Source organism: Poromitra crassiceps (assembly GCF_964638095.1).
Source record: "Poromitra crassiceps genome assembly, chromosome: 29".
NCBI classification, from domain to species: Eukaryota; Metazoa; Chordata; class Actinopteri; order Beryciformes; family Melamphaidae; genus Poromitra; species Poromitra crassiceps.
Window position 1 is genome coordinate 14,253,685 of NC_139641.1, and position 14,614 is coordinate 14,268,298.

The 14,614-nt window shown below is 43.3% G+C and overlaps 1 protein-coding gene across 1 annotated transcript; it reads left to right on the top strand.

The window, feature by feature from the left end:
• Positions 1-6,610: 6,610 nt before the first annotated feature.
• LOC310799977 (palmitoyltransferase ZDHHC18-A-like) lies at positions 6,611-14,269 on the top strand (the record flags this gene model as incomplete). The annotated part of the gene is given in 7 exon segments (XM_083662578.1): positions 6,611-6,678; positions 6,680-6,705; positions 6,708-6,849; positions 7,668-7,828; positions 12,178-12,327; positions 13,086-13,223; positions 13,947-14,269. Coding segments are annotated over 7 exon segments (789 nt in total). The 3' UTR covers positions 14,051-14,269.
• Positions 14,270-14,614: the final 345 nt, after the last annotated feature.

Genomic DNA, 14,614 nt, shown 5'->3' on the forward strand with positions numbered 1-14,614 from the left:
AGTAACTGTGTGTGTGTTGTGAGTGAGTGACCAAATCATGTGCTGTGCAACCAACTGAAAAAGTAGTTTTTCTTTTATTGAAGAAAGACTATAAAAATACATTACAACCTATTTGTGACGCATATTGTCACAAAGCACTTTGCAGAAATGATTGTATAATAAAAATTGAGTTTTCACAAATGACTGTGATGATGCCAAAAGAAAATAATCAGCTGTTAACTGTTTACTTATTGATGCATATTTAAACATGGCCTCCCCTGAAAAGGATAAGGGGGTGGGGGGGGGGGGCGGGGGTCAAATGCTCCAGAAAAAGTCAAGAAGCCTGTAGGCCTTTGTTCAATGATACTGGTTATCACATTTGTTGATGATAATTATGGTATTTATTTAAATTATTATCTGTATGGGAATCAAAGCTTATTTTACCATTTTAATGTGTTGAATCAAGGTTGCAAAGAGATGTGAGCCAATAAAGCATGAATACAATGAAATGGTTTGGTGTTGGTTGCTCTTGCTGGTTTTGGTTAGGCTATGTTACTGTGGTAGACTCTGCTGTAACAAAGGAGGAGGTGGTAGGGAAAAAAGTAGATTTAATTTATTTTGTCCAAAAATCAGCCTCCTCAGTGCTCCTGAACCCGACTACAGGCTGTATGAAGCAAGTACAACACATCCAGGATGGTAGTAACTCTTAACTTTTGGCATGTTGATAGTGTCTGACAGACACTATCCTTTAGTTAGGACCTAAAGGATCCCCCCTCCCCCCCTTTCCTCTGCTCCACCTGTCTGCATTAGTGCACTCCCCAGCAGAGCCCATATCAGGCTAGATGAGATTCTGGAGCGTGGGATGTAGGGCTGTCAAAATAGCCCCAAAATCATATTGCAATATTCCCTCTAAAGTTACAAAACATATTCGTTTGAATATATTAAAATAGTAAAATAAATAAAAATTGCATGCGTGGCAAAGCAATACAACCAGAGAGCTTATATAACTACTTGGTATATTTATTTGAACATAAACTTTTGTTTATTTCAACATAAACATTGCTCCCCCCCCCCCCCCCCATATTTATTGAGTCAGTAATACAGTAGTAGCCTATACTTTTGTACTGTTTTTAAATACCAGAAAATGAATATTATAGACAAATAGACACAGCTTCTCCTTATATTGGTTTTTAGTGTGTTTACTGCATCATGGAAGCTATTGAACTAAAACAGGAATTTTCCACAAAAATATTAATATAAAATACAAGAAGCACTAAAATCGACAAACAAGTTAGAGCTACGTTACATCAATAGCTACAGAGAATACATTTGCCGTTACCGTTATGTTACATTACATGGCAGGTTATACACGGGAAGATTACTGGAACAATTTAATTACACACAACAAAATGTCACAACTTTTCATCAACTTTCAAGGATTTGAACAATTCCATGAGTTTTACAGGCCTGGAAAACAAGATTTTGAAATCCCATGACTTTTCCAGGTTTTCCATGGCCGTGGGAACCCTGAGTTAAATGTTTCTCTCTTCAAGTCTCCTTTACAACTAAAACCTTTACTACAAACTGAGCAATTAAATTGTTTACTCTCCTGTGTGGACTACCATGTGTGTCTTCCTTTCTGACCAAAACTTTCACCACAGAGTGAGCAATTAAATTGTTTACTCTCCTGTGTGGACTACCATGTGTGTCTTCCTTTCTGACCAAAACTTTTACCACAGAGTGAGCAATTAAATTGTTTACTCTCCTGTGTGAACTATCATGTGTCTCTTCAAGGTTCCTTTATGACCAAAACTTTTACCACAGAGTGAGCAATTAAATTGTTTATCTCCTGTGTGGACTACCATGTGTGTCTTCAAGTTTCCTTTCTGACCAAAACCTTTACCACAGACTGAGCAATTAAATTGTTTATCTCCTGTGTGGACTATCATGTGTGTCTTCAAGCTGTCTTTACGACCAAAACTTTTACCACAGACTGAGCAATTAAATTGGTTATCTCCTGTGTGGACTATCATGTGTGTCTTCAAGTTTCCTTTATGACCATAACCTTTACCACAGACTGAGCAAATAAATTGTTTATCTCCTGTGTGGACTACCATGTGTGTCTTCAAGTGACCTTCACGACCAAAACCTTTACCACAGACTGAGCAATTAAATTGTTTATCTCCTGTGTGGACTACCATGTGTGTCTTCAAGTTTGCTTTATGACCAAAACTTTTACCACAGACTGAGCAATTCAATTGTTTATCTGCTGTGTGGACTACCATGTGTGTCTTCAAGTATCCTTTCTGACTAAAACCTTTACCACAGACTGAGCAATTAAATTGTTTATCTCCTGTGTGGACTACCATGTGTGTCTTCAAGTTTCCTTTCTGACTAAAACCTTTACCACAGACTGAGCAATTAAATTGTTTATCTCCTGTGTGGACTACCATGTGTGTCTTCAAGTATCCTTTCTGACTGAAACCTTTACCACAGAGTGAGCAATTAAATTGTGTATCTCCTGTGTGGACTATCATGTGTGTCTTCAAAGATCCTTTGTGACCAAAACTTTTACCACAGACTGAGCAATTAAATTGTTTATCTCCTGTGTGGACTATCATGTGTGTCTTCAAGTTTCCTTTATGACCAAAACTTTTACCACAGAGTGAGCAATTAAATTGTTTATCTCCTGTGTGGACTATCATGTGTCTCTTCAAGTGTCCTTTCTGACCAAAACTTTTACCACAGAGTGAGCAATTATATTGTTTATCTCCTGTGTGGACTATCATGTGTGTCTTCAAGTATGCTTCATTAGCAAATATTTTACCACAAACTGAGCAGCTGAAGTGTTTCTTCATTGGAACGTCACTGTTTTTCTGTGAGCCTAAACCTGACTGAAGTTCACTAGTTTCCACCCATTCATCATTGTCTTCAGTCTCAGAAGAGTCTGAAGTCTTGTCATCACTAGTGGGTTGTGAATTACTAGCTAGATGTAAGTATATAACGTTCCTGGCTGGTTCTGATACTCCCCAGTCCTCTTCATCAGCTTCTGTTTTCATCTGTTCAGTTGAGCAGGTGGCTACAGGCTCTGCCTCTCTGTTCTCTTCAGTTTGGCTTTGATGAAGCTGTGAGGACTGAGGTTTATCTTCCTCCTCTTCACTCTTCACAGGGACAACAGAGAATGGGAACATGGTGATATCAGCCTCCTCCAGCCGTTGAAGCTGCTCTCCCTCCCTCCTGATCCAGAGTTCCTCCTGTTCCTCTTTAATGTCTGGGGGCTCTGGTCCCTCCTGAAGCTGCTCTCCCTCCCTCCAGATCCAGAGTTCCTCCTGTTCCTCTTTAATGTCTGGGGGCTCTGGTCCCTCCTGAAGCTGCCCTCCCTCCCTCCTGATCCAGAGTTCCTCCTGCTCCTCTTTAATGTCTGGGGGCTCTGGTCCCTCCTGAAGCTGCTCTCCCTCCCTCCTGATCCAGAGTTCCTCCTGCTCCTCTTTAATGTCTGGGGGCTCTGGTCCCTCCTGAAGCTGCTCTCCCTCCCTCCTGATCCAGAGTTCCTCCTGTTCCTCTTTAATGTCTGGGGGCTCTGGTCCTTCCTGAAGCTGCTCTCCCTCCCTCCTGATCCAGAGTTCCTCCTGTTCCTCTTTAATGTCTGGGGGCTCTGGGTCCTCCTGAAGCTGCTCTCCCTCCCTCCTGATCCAAAGTTCCTCCTGTTCCTCTTTAATGTCTGGGGGCTCTGGGTCCTCCTGAAGCTGCTCTCCCTCCCTCCTGATCCAGAGTTCCTCCTGTTCCTCTTTAATGTCTGGGGGCTCTGGGTCCTCCTGAAGCTGCTCTCCCTCCCTCCTGATCCAGAGTTCCTCCTGTTCCTCTTTAATGTCTGGGGGCTCTGGGTCCTCCTGAAGCTGCTCTCCCTCCTGACTGGTCCGGGGTTCCTCTTTAATGTCTGGGGGCTCTGGGTCCTCCTGGTCGAGACTGGGGCTCCACTCCTGCTGCTCAGCGGGAACAAACAGCTGCTGGAGGTCGGGAGGCAAGGCTTCTCTGTGTAACCGCACAGCGTCCAGCAGTTTATCTTCATCACCCGCAGTTAGGTGCTGCTTCACCACAGCTCTCAGCTTCTGGACTTTAGACATTTTAATTTTCACACAGTGACAGGAACTTTTCCTCCTGAACTTTACTGACAAACCTCCTTCAAAGCTCCAATAGCTTCACAGCTAACGTTAGCTTAACAGCTAGCTAAACCATTCATCTGAGTCCAGTGAGTCTTCTTACTCTGATCAACGGAGCCCTGGTTCCACTTCATATATTCGTGATAATATCGTCCGCACATACGAGTCTTCTGTTTGTAAATTAATCTTCTTAAAGTATTATAAACGGGAAATAGGCTAGTATGCTACTGCTAGTAAGTGCTAACGTCTTTGTTGTTACAAGAACGTTTGCAGGATGCGCGCTTCAACCCAATACCCAGAATGCCTTGCGGTAAGAAATGCGAGCGGGGTCGGGGGGAGGGAGGTGATGGGGGAGGGGCGCAGTGAGAACCTGCTGAGAACACAACAAAACTGCTGCCTACGCACAGTAGGGCTACGTTGATGTAGAAAAAATAAAAATAAATAAATATATTTTTAAGGAAGTAATCATTACTTACTGGTTCGTTAACATTGTAATGGTCAGTTCTTAAAACTACCATTAAGGAACTACCTATTAACTATTCATTAACTAATCATGAACTATTCATGAACTAATGATTAGTTCCTCAATAACTACCCATTTTTTGTGTTACAGTATAGACCAAATCAGCGGGATGTTTACATTTACTTCCGGGTACCCCTGGGTCCACACATTATAATGGCGGTGAACGGCACAAACTGACGTGTTGAAGACAAAAACAGACAAAGAAGACAAAAATGGTTCGTCCGTGTTGTGTTGTTGTTTAATATCATTCATAACAACACTTTCACTAACGTTAGTGGAGACCAGACTAGCTTATTTACCTGTTGGACCAGACCAGAGTAGACTTGACGCTAAATTAAATTAACGTGGCGTCGGTAGCTCTGTCTGTAACGTTAACGAGTCTGCTCTCGCCGAGAAGAGCCTGGTGACGCGAGGTTAGGAGTCTGCAAAAAAACAGCGAGTTTGACAGACAAACAAACATTATTAGCTAGCTAACACTACATAAAACAAACACAGAAGAAAGGCTAGATACGTCGGACAAGCATGTTTACCAACCGTTTAACCATTTAAATTGAAAGTAGTCGGCCGAAAACAACGAGAGGGTTTGACATCATTTATTTGACAACACGCACATTTAAACCTGCCGCCTTCCCCAAGTGGTACCCGGAAGTAAATTTGTTTACATGGTGACGTCACGGTGATTTGGTCTATTGTAAACAATGTAAAGTGTTACCGACTGATGTAGGAAAAATGTGATCCTGTATTGCATAGGTACAGTAGGTGGCGGTATGCTCGTTTACAATTGGATTGCAATCTGCCAAAAAACGTGAAGAAGAAGAAATCAGCCCAATCAACTTCCGGGTGGCTACGTCAACCATGACGTCAACATCCACACACCGTGACGTTTGTTGGCTGACGGTAAAAGTGAACTAGCAGCCGTGTTCGTGTTTTCTTTTTTGACAAAAGAGCGAGTTAAATCGACTTCATGGGTCGTTTCCGTTGAACTAACAAATATGGTAGTGGTAGTTAACGTTGATTCAACTCGGGAACTGATTCGGCTCGTGAACCTGGACCACGGAGAAGAATGCCGTTGCTGGTCCGCTAGCTAACGTTAGCTGTCTGGATGGGCTAACCAGTAGGTACTCTCTCTAATGTTAACGTTATAATTAGGGGTGTCACAATATATCGTCCCACGAAATTTCGCGATAGTAAAACGTCACGATATGTATCGTTGAGATGAAATCTCATATCGTGAAAAAAAAAAAAAAAAAAAAATTTTTTTTTTTCAAAAGTAGACAAAGAAACGTCTTTGTTTGTTGAAGTTCAATGTGTGGAAAGTAGTTCAGTTGAACAAGTCTCTGAAGAGACACATGAGAAGTTATACAGGAGAGAAACCATTCAATTGAGTTTCTGGCAAAACTGTTTACTTGACAGGAAAAACTGAAGATGCATAAAAAATAGACTAAGAAAAGTCTTGTTGTTTGAGTTTGAAGAAAAACTGAAGATGCATAATGAGAATTTATACTGCTGAGAAACCTTTTAGTTCAAAGTAAATCTAAGTGACGGTGTAACTCATTCTATTTCAAGATAAGCCTTATCTCCAATCTCATGTTTTTTCTAGTTGTTATTGTAATAACAATTTCCCACAACAGCATGTTTTGTATTTGTGCATTTCAAATAAAATACTACTTTTCCAGTCATATATTGTCATTATTCAAGTTTAAAAAAATATTGTTAAAATCGTATCGTATCGTATCGTTATCGTGAACCCAGTATCGTGATACGTATCGTATCGTGAACTGAGTGTATCGTGACACCCCTAGTTATAATACTAGCCTCGACGCAAGACTCCACGAATGAATGTTGAAGTAGCTAGCTAACTAGCGTGTGTCGAAACCGTGGAGAGAAAAGAGCAGCTCTGTGTGCCTTTTAGCTACCTCAACTGTGGCGGATAGTGTGTTTTTACATGATGAAGAATTGCGAGTACCAGCAGATCGACCCACGGGCTTCACTGTCTGTGTCCCCCTCGTCAGGTCGACCCTGAGCCGGGAAGACGGTGCACAGGCAGCCGCGGAGGAAATGGGAGGTGTTTCCAGGGAAGAACCGCTTCTATTGCGATGGACGGGTGATCCTCGCCAGACAGAGCGGCGTCCTTCCTCTGACACTGGGCCTTATTGTTGTCACTTGTGGTCTCTTCTTTGCTTTCGAGTGAGTATTGTATCCTCCTCCAGCAGCGTTTCTTTCCACGCAGGTCTAGAAAGTCATTGAGATAAAAATAAATAATAATCATTTCCAGCTCTTGAATATTTGGGAATTTGAAAAGACGTCTAGTAAGGTACACACACACACACACACACACACACAAAAACTCACACACACACTCACTACCTCCTCCTAAACTCAACTCCCCCCCCCATAAAACTGGAACTCATATTATGCCTGTCTAACTGGGACTGTAAATTCATGTAAATTCCCTGCACATTAATTCCTATTTAACTCAGTCTGTAAATCTCATGTAAATCCAACGTAAATTCATATTTATCATCCACAGAACACTTCACCACTCATGTACATACTGTATTGTATATATTTACTCGATTTGATTGCACTTGCAACTTTGTGATTGTCTTTAGTTATCTTCCTACTTCTTATCTCTGGATATTGATGTGACCGCTACGCTGCATACAGACACTAAGACAAATTCCTCGTATGTAACTTGCATACTGTGGCAATAAAAGTGATTCTGATTCTGAAAGTATGGGAAATGTTGTGGTACAGGTCACACACATAATTATAGCTTTTGTGTTGTTGTAGACGCATTGAGTCCACAGTATTTGTATAAATCATATTGAACGCCACACAAAATCTTCAAAACAAATCAAGGCCTGGGAAAAAAAAATGTAATTGAAAATGTGTAGGAAGGAATCTTGCATTGTATTACTGTATGTTGCAACTTGAAGTCTGGATTCGCAAAAAGGGCAGACTGAGACAAACTCATGTTCTGTCATGTCTCCCTCCACCTGCAGTTGCCCCTTCCTGGTGGAGCATCTGACCGTCTTCATACCTGTCATTGGTGGCGTGCTTTTTGTGTTCGTCGTCATCTCCCTCCTGCAAACCAGCTTTACAGATCCAGGCATTCTGCCGAGAGCGACGCCAGATGAAGCCGCAGATATAGAGAAGCAGATAGGTAAGTAAGGCAGATATAGAGAAGCAGATAGGTAAGTAAGGCAGATATAGAGAAGCAGATAGGTAAGTAAGGCAGATATAGAGAAGCAGATAGGTAAGTAAGGCAGATATAGAGAAGCAGATAGGTAAGTAAGACAGATATAGAGAAGCAGATAGGTAAGTAAGGCAGATATAGAGAAGCAGATAGGTAAGTAAGGCAGATATAGAGAAGCAGATAGGTAAGGCAGATATAGAGAAGCAGATAGGTAAGTAAGGCAGATATAGAGAAGCGGATAGGTAAGTAAGGCAGATATAGAGAAGCAGATAGGTAAGTAAGGCAGATATAGAGAAGCAGATAGGTAAGTAAGGCAGATATAGAGAAGCAGATAGGTAAGTAAGGCAGATATAGAGAAGCAGATAGGTAAGTAAGGCAGATATAGAGAAGCAGATAGGTAAGTAAGGCAGATATAGAGAAGCAGATAGGTAAGTAAGGCAGATATAGAGAAGCAGATAGGTAAGTAAGGCAGATATAGAGAAGCAGATAGGTAAGTAAGGCAGATATAGAGAAGCAGATAGGTAAGTAAGGCAGATATAGAGAAGCAGATAGGTAAGTAAGGCAGATATAGAGAAGCAGATAGGTAAGTAAGGCAGATATAGAGAAGCAGATAGGTAAGTAAGGCAGATATAGAGAAGCAGATAGGTAGGTAAGGCAGACGCTGGGACTTGCACACTGGTGGGACAGATGGGGTCAGAGAGCTTTGCCATATGGGGGGATCATGGAGGGAGCTGCTTCACATAGAACCACAGAGCAGTTGGTCGACCTATACAGATTACTCTCTGTCACTGTCGAAAAGCACAAAGGCCATACAGTAGGGTTGTGCCATGTCAACCAAATGGCTGATGGTTCCACAGCGAAACATCGTGATGGACGATGGCGTCGTCGTTGACGACGGGGGGATTAATTAATGATTCATTAAGTCATTAACGATTAGGGTTGGCACCATGGACGATGGCATCGACCATCGTCCATGGGCCGACCCCCATCGACCTCTGACCCTTCTACATCGGACCATCGTGATTATCTGTTCGAATTAAAATTTGGCAGATTTAATAATAAAAAAGGCGATCTCCACTCAACCGCGACACACGGGGGACGCACGGGCGGCATTAAACAAGCGGCAAAGCACACCTTATCCCCAGTTCAGAGAAGCGTTAAAGCGGAGAGGAAGAGAAGATAAGCAGAAGTCGGTTGTGTTGTGAAAATGTTAAGAAAGAAGAAACTTCACGTTCTTTCCCGTTTTCAACCCAATGTGAGTAATGTTACAAGTCTTCAACTGTGAATTCAACTCGCCTGTTTCCAGGAACTCTCTCCATTACATAGGCTGCCTGCTGCTGTGTTTCTATCTCTCCTTAACGTCGTAACCCAATGTTAGGTTCAAAACTGAGCCCACACAAATCTAACGTTAGCCGCCAGTAATTCTGCCCCTTTTCTGCCAGCTAGTTAAATTAAACACACACAAGTTGGTCACGATCTGTAACGTTAACGTTTGATTGTTTTACGCCTTTCAATATTGCTGGTAGTGATAGCCTACTGTTTGAATCCCCTGGCTCTGTGCTGTAGTAGTAGCCTATCCAAGCCCGCTGGTCTCATGACATGTAGAGCTCAGTTGTCCTGTTGTAAACGTCAACGTACATTGCAGTGGCGCAGCCAAACGGCACCGCATGGACTTCATAAATCATTAATTAACCCCACCGACATCGTCCATCGCCATGTTTCACTGTGGAACCATCACGATGGTTATTCAGGTGACATCGCACAACCCTAGTTACGATGCCGTTTGGCTGCACCGCACGTTCACGTTTACAACAGGACAGCTGAGCTCTACATGTCATGAGAGGCCAGCGGGCTTGGATAGGCTACTACTAGAGCACAGAGCCAGGCGACTGAAACAGAGTAGGCTATATTGAAAGGTCCAAAACAAATAACGTTACAGATCCTGACCAACGACGTGTGTGTGTTGAACTTAACACATTGAGTGCCAGCCATTTTTTCAATCCTGTAGGTAAGTTGTGCCAGGTTTTTTTTTGAGGATTCTGGCTCATTTTACAAGAGCCGAGGATTATTTTCTGTTAAGACTTCGTGAACACCAATCATCTAAAAATAACTAATAGAATGTGTGCTTTCTCTGTCTAAAAGAGTTAGTTTGCAGAGTTAGTAGTTATGTAGATATTAGCCGTTGAGTACAGCATGGTTTCAGAGATTTTCAGAGAGTTTGGAGATAAATGGATTTTTAGAACCACCTCACGTGCCTGTGATTATGGGTGCCCTTGTCTCCCACTCTGTGTGCTCTCTCTCTCTCTCTCTCTCTCTCTCCTCTCTCTCTCTCTCTCTCTCTCCTCTCTCTCTCTCTCTCTCGGGACTAGAGAGAGAGAGAGAGAGAGAGAGAGAGTGTGTGTGTGTCTCCAAACTCCTCCCTCCGTCTGTGCTGCGGAGTGCTCTGCTGCTGGGAGTTTGAGCAGCGAGTTTGAGCAGCCTCTCTCCCTGGCAGCGAGTGTGGATAGGTCTCACTGTCTCTTGGGTTTGAGAGCCCCGATGAAGCCCCGTGCGACTCTAGGCTTTATGCTGCTCACCCAGTCCATTTCTGGAACCCGGCACCGCAGCAGCGCGAAAGCGTCCCCGTCTACAGTATGAGAATGAGGCTCGTTCGTTTCTGACTGTAAAATCGCCAAGCCATTTCCGCGGGAGGCGGCTGCTTTTGGTTGACTTTATCTCTGTCGGGAGAGGACCGTCGCCACCTAGCTGGTCGGTAAAATAGATTATACACATTCAATACTTCCAATATCTCCATAGGAGACGCGGGGGGCATTGATCCACGTAGCACCGTCAAAAAAACGCCCAGCTATTTCCTTGAAAATTAGAATGCTTTCTCCAGCACGGAAAGCCACAGCCACGGGTCCTGTGGCTGTGGCTTTCTCTCTGTCTCTGTCTGGAGAGAACTGTCGCCACTTAGTGGTCGGTAAAATAGATTATACACATTCTCTTCCTCCAATAGTGATATAGAAGACGTAAAAGGGGTTGATTGATGTCCCACCGTCAAAAAAAAAAAATGTTTATGTAAGACGAGATAGCTCGTCTATGGCACTTAACCGTTGGATTATGTAAGACGAGATATCTCGGCTATGGCACTCAACGTGTTAACTAGCTGGCAGAAAACGGGCAGAATTACTGGAGGAAAACGTTAGGTTCATGCGGGCTCAGTTTTGAACCAAACATCACATTAAGAGAGAAACGCAGCAGCAGCCTATGTAATGAAGCGACTTCATGGAAACACTTGTAACATGACTCAACATGGGGCTGAAAACGGGAAAGAACGTGAAGTTTCTTCTTTGTCTTAACATTTTCACAACACAAGCGACTTCTGCTTATCCTCCCCTCCCCCTCCTCCTCTCCGCTCTACCAGTGGCTCTACCGCTTCTCTGAAATGAGGACAGGGTTACGCTTATGTTGTTGTTGTTGTTGTTGTTGCTTATGCCACCCGCACGTCCCTCACGCATCAGGGTTGAATGAAGTTGGCCTTTTTTATTATTACATCTGCAGAATTTTAATAGACCTTATTCGCTAACCCCGGACAGCGCCATATTGTTGACATACCGTCCTGCAGCTGACAACTATAGTAACGGCCTTATTGTCGTTTCTGTTCCATTACAAAATAGCGATAGTGATGACAGCAATAAAAACCCCAGAGTTGTTGTTTGTATGCTGCCGTTAATGCCTGTAATAATAAACAAAAGAAAAAACGAGGTGAACAGACTTTGCTGTGAGGAGCTGTCAGAAAGTTTCACCTGTCTCTCCTAACTATCCACACATCTCCTGTGCTGCTGACGTATCCTCCGTCTCGCTCCCTTCACGTCTGTGGACGGTAGAGATAGAAACAAACCACGGGGACTTTATTGCTGTCATTACTACAGCCATGCCTAACGCAGGTCACCATCCGAACACAACAGGAATGATACAGGTAACGCTAACGGCGGCTAGCTTCCTATAAACGCTGCTCTCACATAGGCTGTCACTTAAGAGCTGCTGCGTTATGTCGAGAACATGGCGGCGGTGGGCGTGCCAGTACGTGAGTGACGTCAATCGAATAAGGTCTATTGGAACAGATAATCACGATGGTGCCGATGTAGAAGACTCAGAGGTCGATGGGGCGAGCCCCATCGACGACGGTCGATGCCATCGTCCATCCTACCACACAGTGCTCTCTTTCTATGGTTTTGTCTGAAATGATCTCATTCTGACTGATTCACCTGTTCATTACTTTGAAGAGAACGTGTGACCGAGTCTCTCACCTCGGTTCTTCTCTGTTTTAAAAGATATCTCAGGATCCTCCACGTACCGCCCCCCTCCACGGACCAAGGAGATCCTCATCAACCAGCAGGTGGTGAAGCTCAAATACTGCTTCACCTGTAAAATGTTCCGCCCTCCTCGGACGTCCCACTGCAGCCTCTGTGACAACTGTGTGGGTAAGGAGGAAAAAATAGACCTTGAATACCTGGTATACACACAATTATTTTAAGTGACAGAAACGGCCCCCTTAAAAATATATATCATCAATATACATGTTTGGTATTATCCTTACCCTGCTAGCCGGGCGCTAATGCTCAGTATGAGCAAGAAGTGAACGTCAATGCATTTCCCATCAAACAATCGTGCCGCTCTCACGTCTAGGTATAAAAACCAACCCTTACCTGAGCCAAAAACGTGAAGTGAAGACGCTATCCGATGCCAAACATCCTCTTATTTTAAATACATATAGGTGCCGCTTCCAAATTGTTGCATAAAATCCACTTTTCTGTCTTTGAAAAACCCAAAAATGTAGGTGCAATACCATTCCGGAAGTGTAGGGGGCATTAGTGAGTAAACAGTGAGTCGTCGTTCCGGGTTGCTCCAGATGAATGATTTTCGCTTTTTCAAAGACAGAAAAGTGGATTTTATGCAACAATTTGGAAGAGGCACCTATTTAAAAGAAGAGGATGTTGGGCATCGGATAGCGTCTTCACTTCACGTGTTTGGCTCAGGTAAGGGTTGGTTTTTATACCTAGACGTGAGAGCGGCACGATTGTTTGATATTGTTTGATGGGAAATGCGTTGACGTTCGCCGGGCGCTAATGCTCAGTATGAGCGAGAACCTAGCGGGGTAAGTGTATTATCCCAACACGTTATGTACTGCTATAAGCTTTTCTTCTAATATCTGCTACATATACTTTGTTTTTGCCCTCAGAACGATTTGATCACCACTGCCCGTGGGTGGGGAACTGTGTGGGAAAGCGCAATTACCGCTTTTTCTACAGCTTCATCATCTCCCTCTCTTTTCTCACATCATTCATCTTTGGCTGTGTCGTCACACATCTCACTCTGCGTAAGTATTCGTCCTGCACAGAAACACACGTCACTAGGGGGCGCTCCAGTACTGTGTTTTGTTTTGTGTACCTGTCATGTTTTTGATCAAAGACCATAATTTAAGATTGCTTGGTTTCTAGGGCTGTGGCGATTCACTTATCTCCCGATTCGATTACTATCACGATTCTTGGGTGCCGATTCGATTTATATTGCGATTCTTAAGTATTTGCGATTCTACGATTATTGCGATTCGATATTACGATTTATTGCGATTTTTGTTTATTTTTTTCTTTTATTTTTTCAGTTTGTTTGCTTTTTTACACTAGATTAGAACATGGGAAAAGTTGAATCATACACTAGAGACTGTATATTATATCATGAGTAGGGCTGGGCGATATAGTTAAAAACGGGCAGATTTGGGCCGTTTGAAGCCCAATTTGGGCCGTTTGAAGCCAGATTTGGGCCGTTTGAAGTCCAATTTTACAATGAACCCTGAAGTGTAATTACTACTTCAGACTAACTAATAAAACCACTAGTAAACCAGTAGGCGGCGCCTGGCCTGCTGTTCAGTGAGTGGCCTGACTGCGGGCACCCAATTTTTTTTTTTTTTTTTTTTTGCGATTATCGATTCTGGAATAAAAGATCGATTAAAAAAATCGTGACATTAAAAATCGCGATACTTAGGTGAGTCGATTTTTTCCAACACCCCTATTGGTTTCTGATTTGTCTCTCTTCCCTCCAGGATCTCAAGCAGGTAAAGGCCTCGTCCAAGCCATTCAGGAGAGCCCCGCCAGATATCCTTTCTCTACGCTACATTCCTCTTCTCAGTCCATAAGCCACTTCTAAACATCAAGTCTGGACCATGTCCGGCTAGCCAGAGCAGGGTATTTTCCGGTTTGACTTTTCTAGACATGAGGGGTCTTTGTTTAGAAACAGCTGGACATGGTCCGTTTTTTTAGTACCGCTATTCGTTTCCTCAAGGAACTGGACTGATGACATGACACCCGACTGATCTGCTGAACCCGACCAAGCGGCGAGCACCATGGATGGAAGCTAACGTTGCAGACCTACAGGCACACTGATGCTGTCATGAAAAGCTTTGTGAAAATTACCGTAAATTCCGGACTATAAGGCGCACCGGTGTATAAGCCGCACCTGCAGAGTTGACTGTTTTTTACATATATAAGCCGCACCGGTCTATAAGCCGCGTGTGTTTTGATGTTTAATTACCATATGTAAGGCTTCGTGCACAGAGGGGATTGTCGGGAAAGAGATGGCTGTTTGGGGAAGCTCCCATTTATTAACATTTCAACAAAACAAAAGTCAGGTCACTAATCCCCAGACAAAATCACACATTGTGAGATGCTTAAAAATCACCATCGGCGGGAGCTTTACTCCAGATGCTGTGCA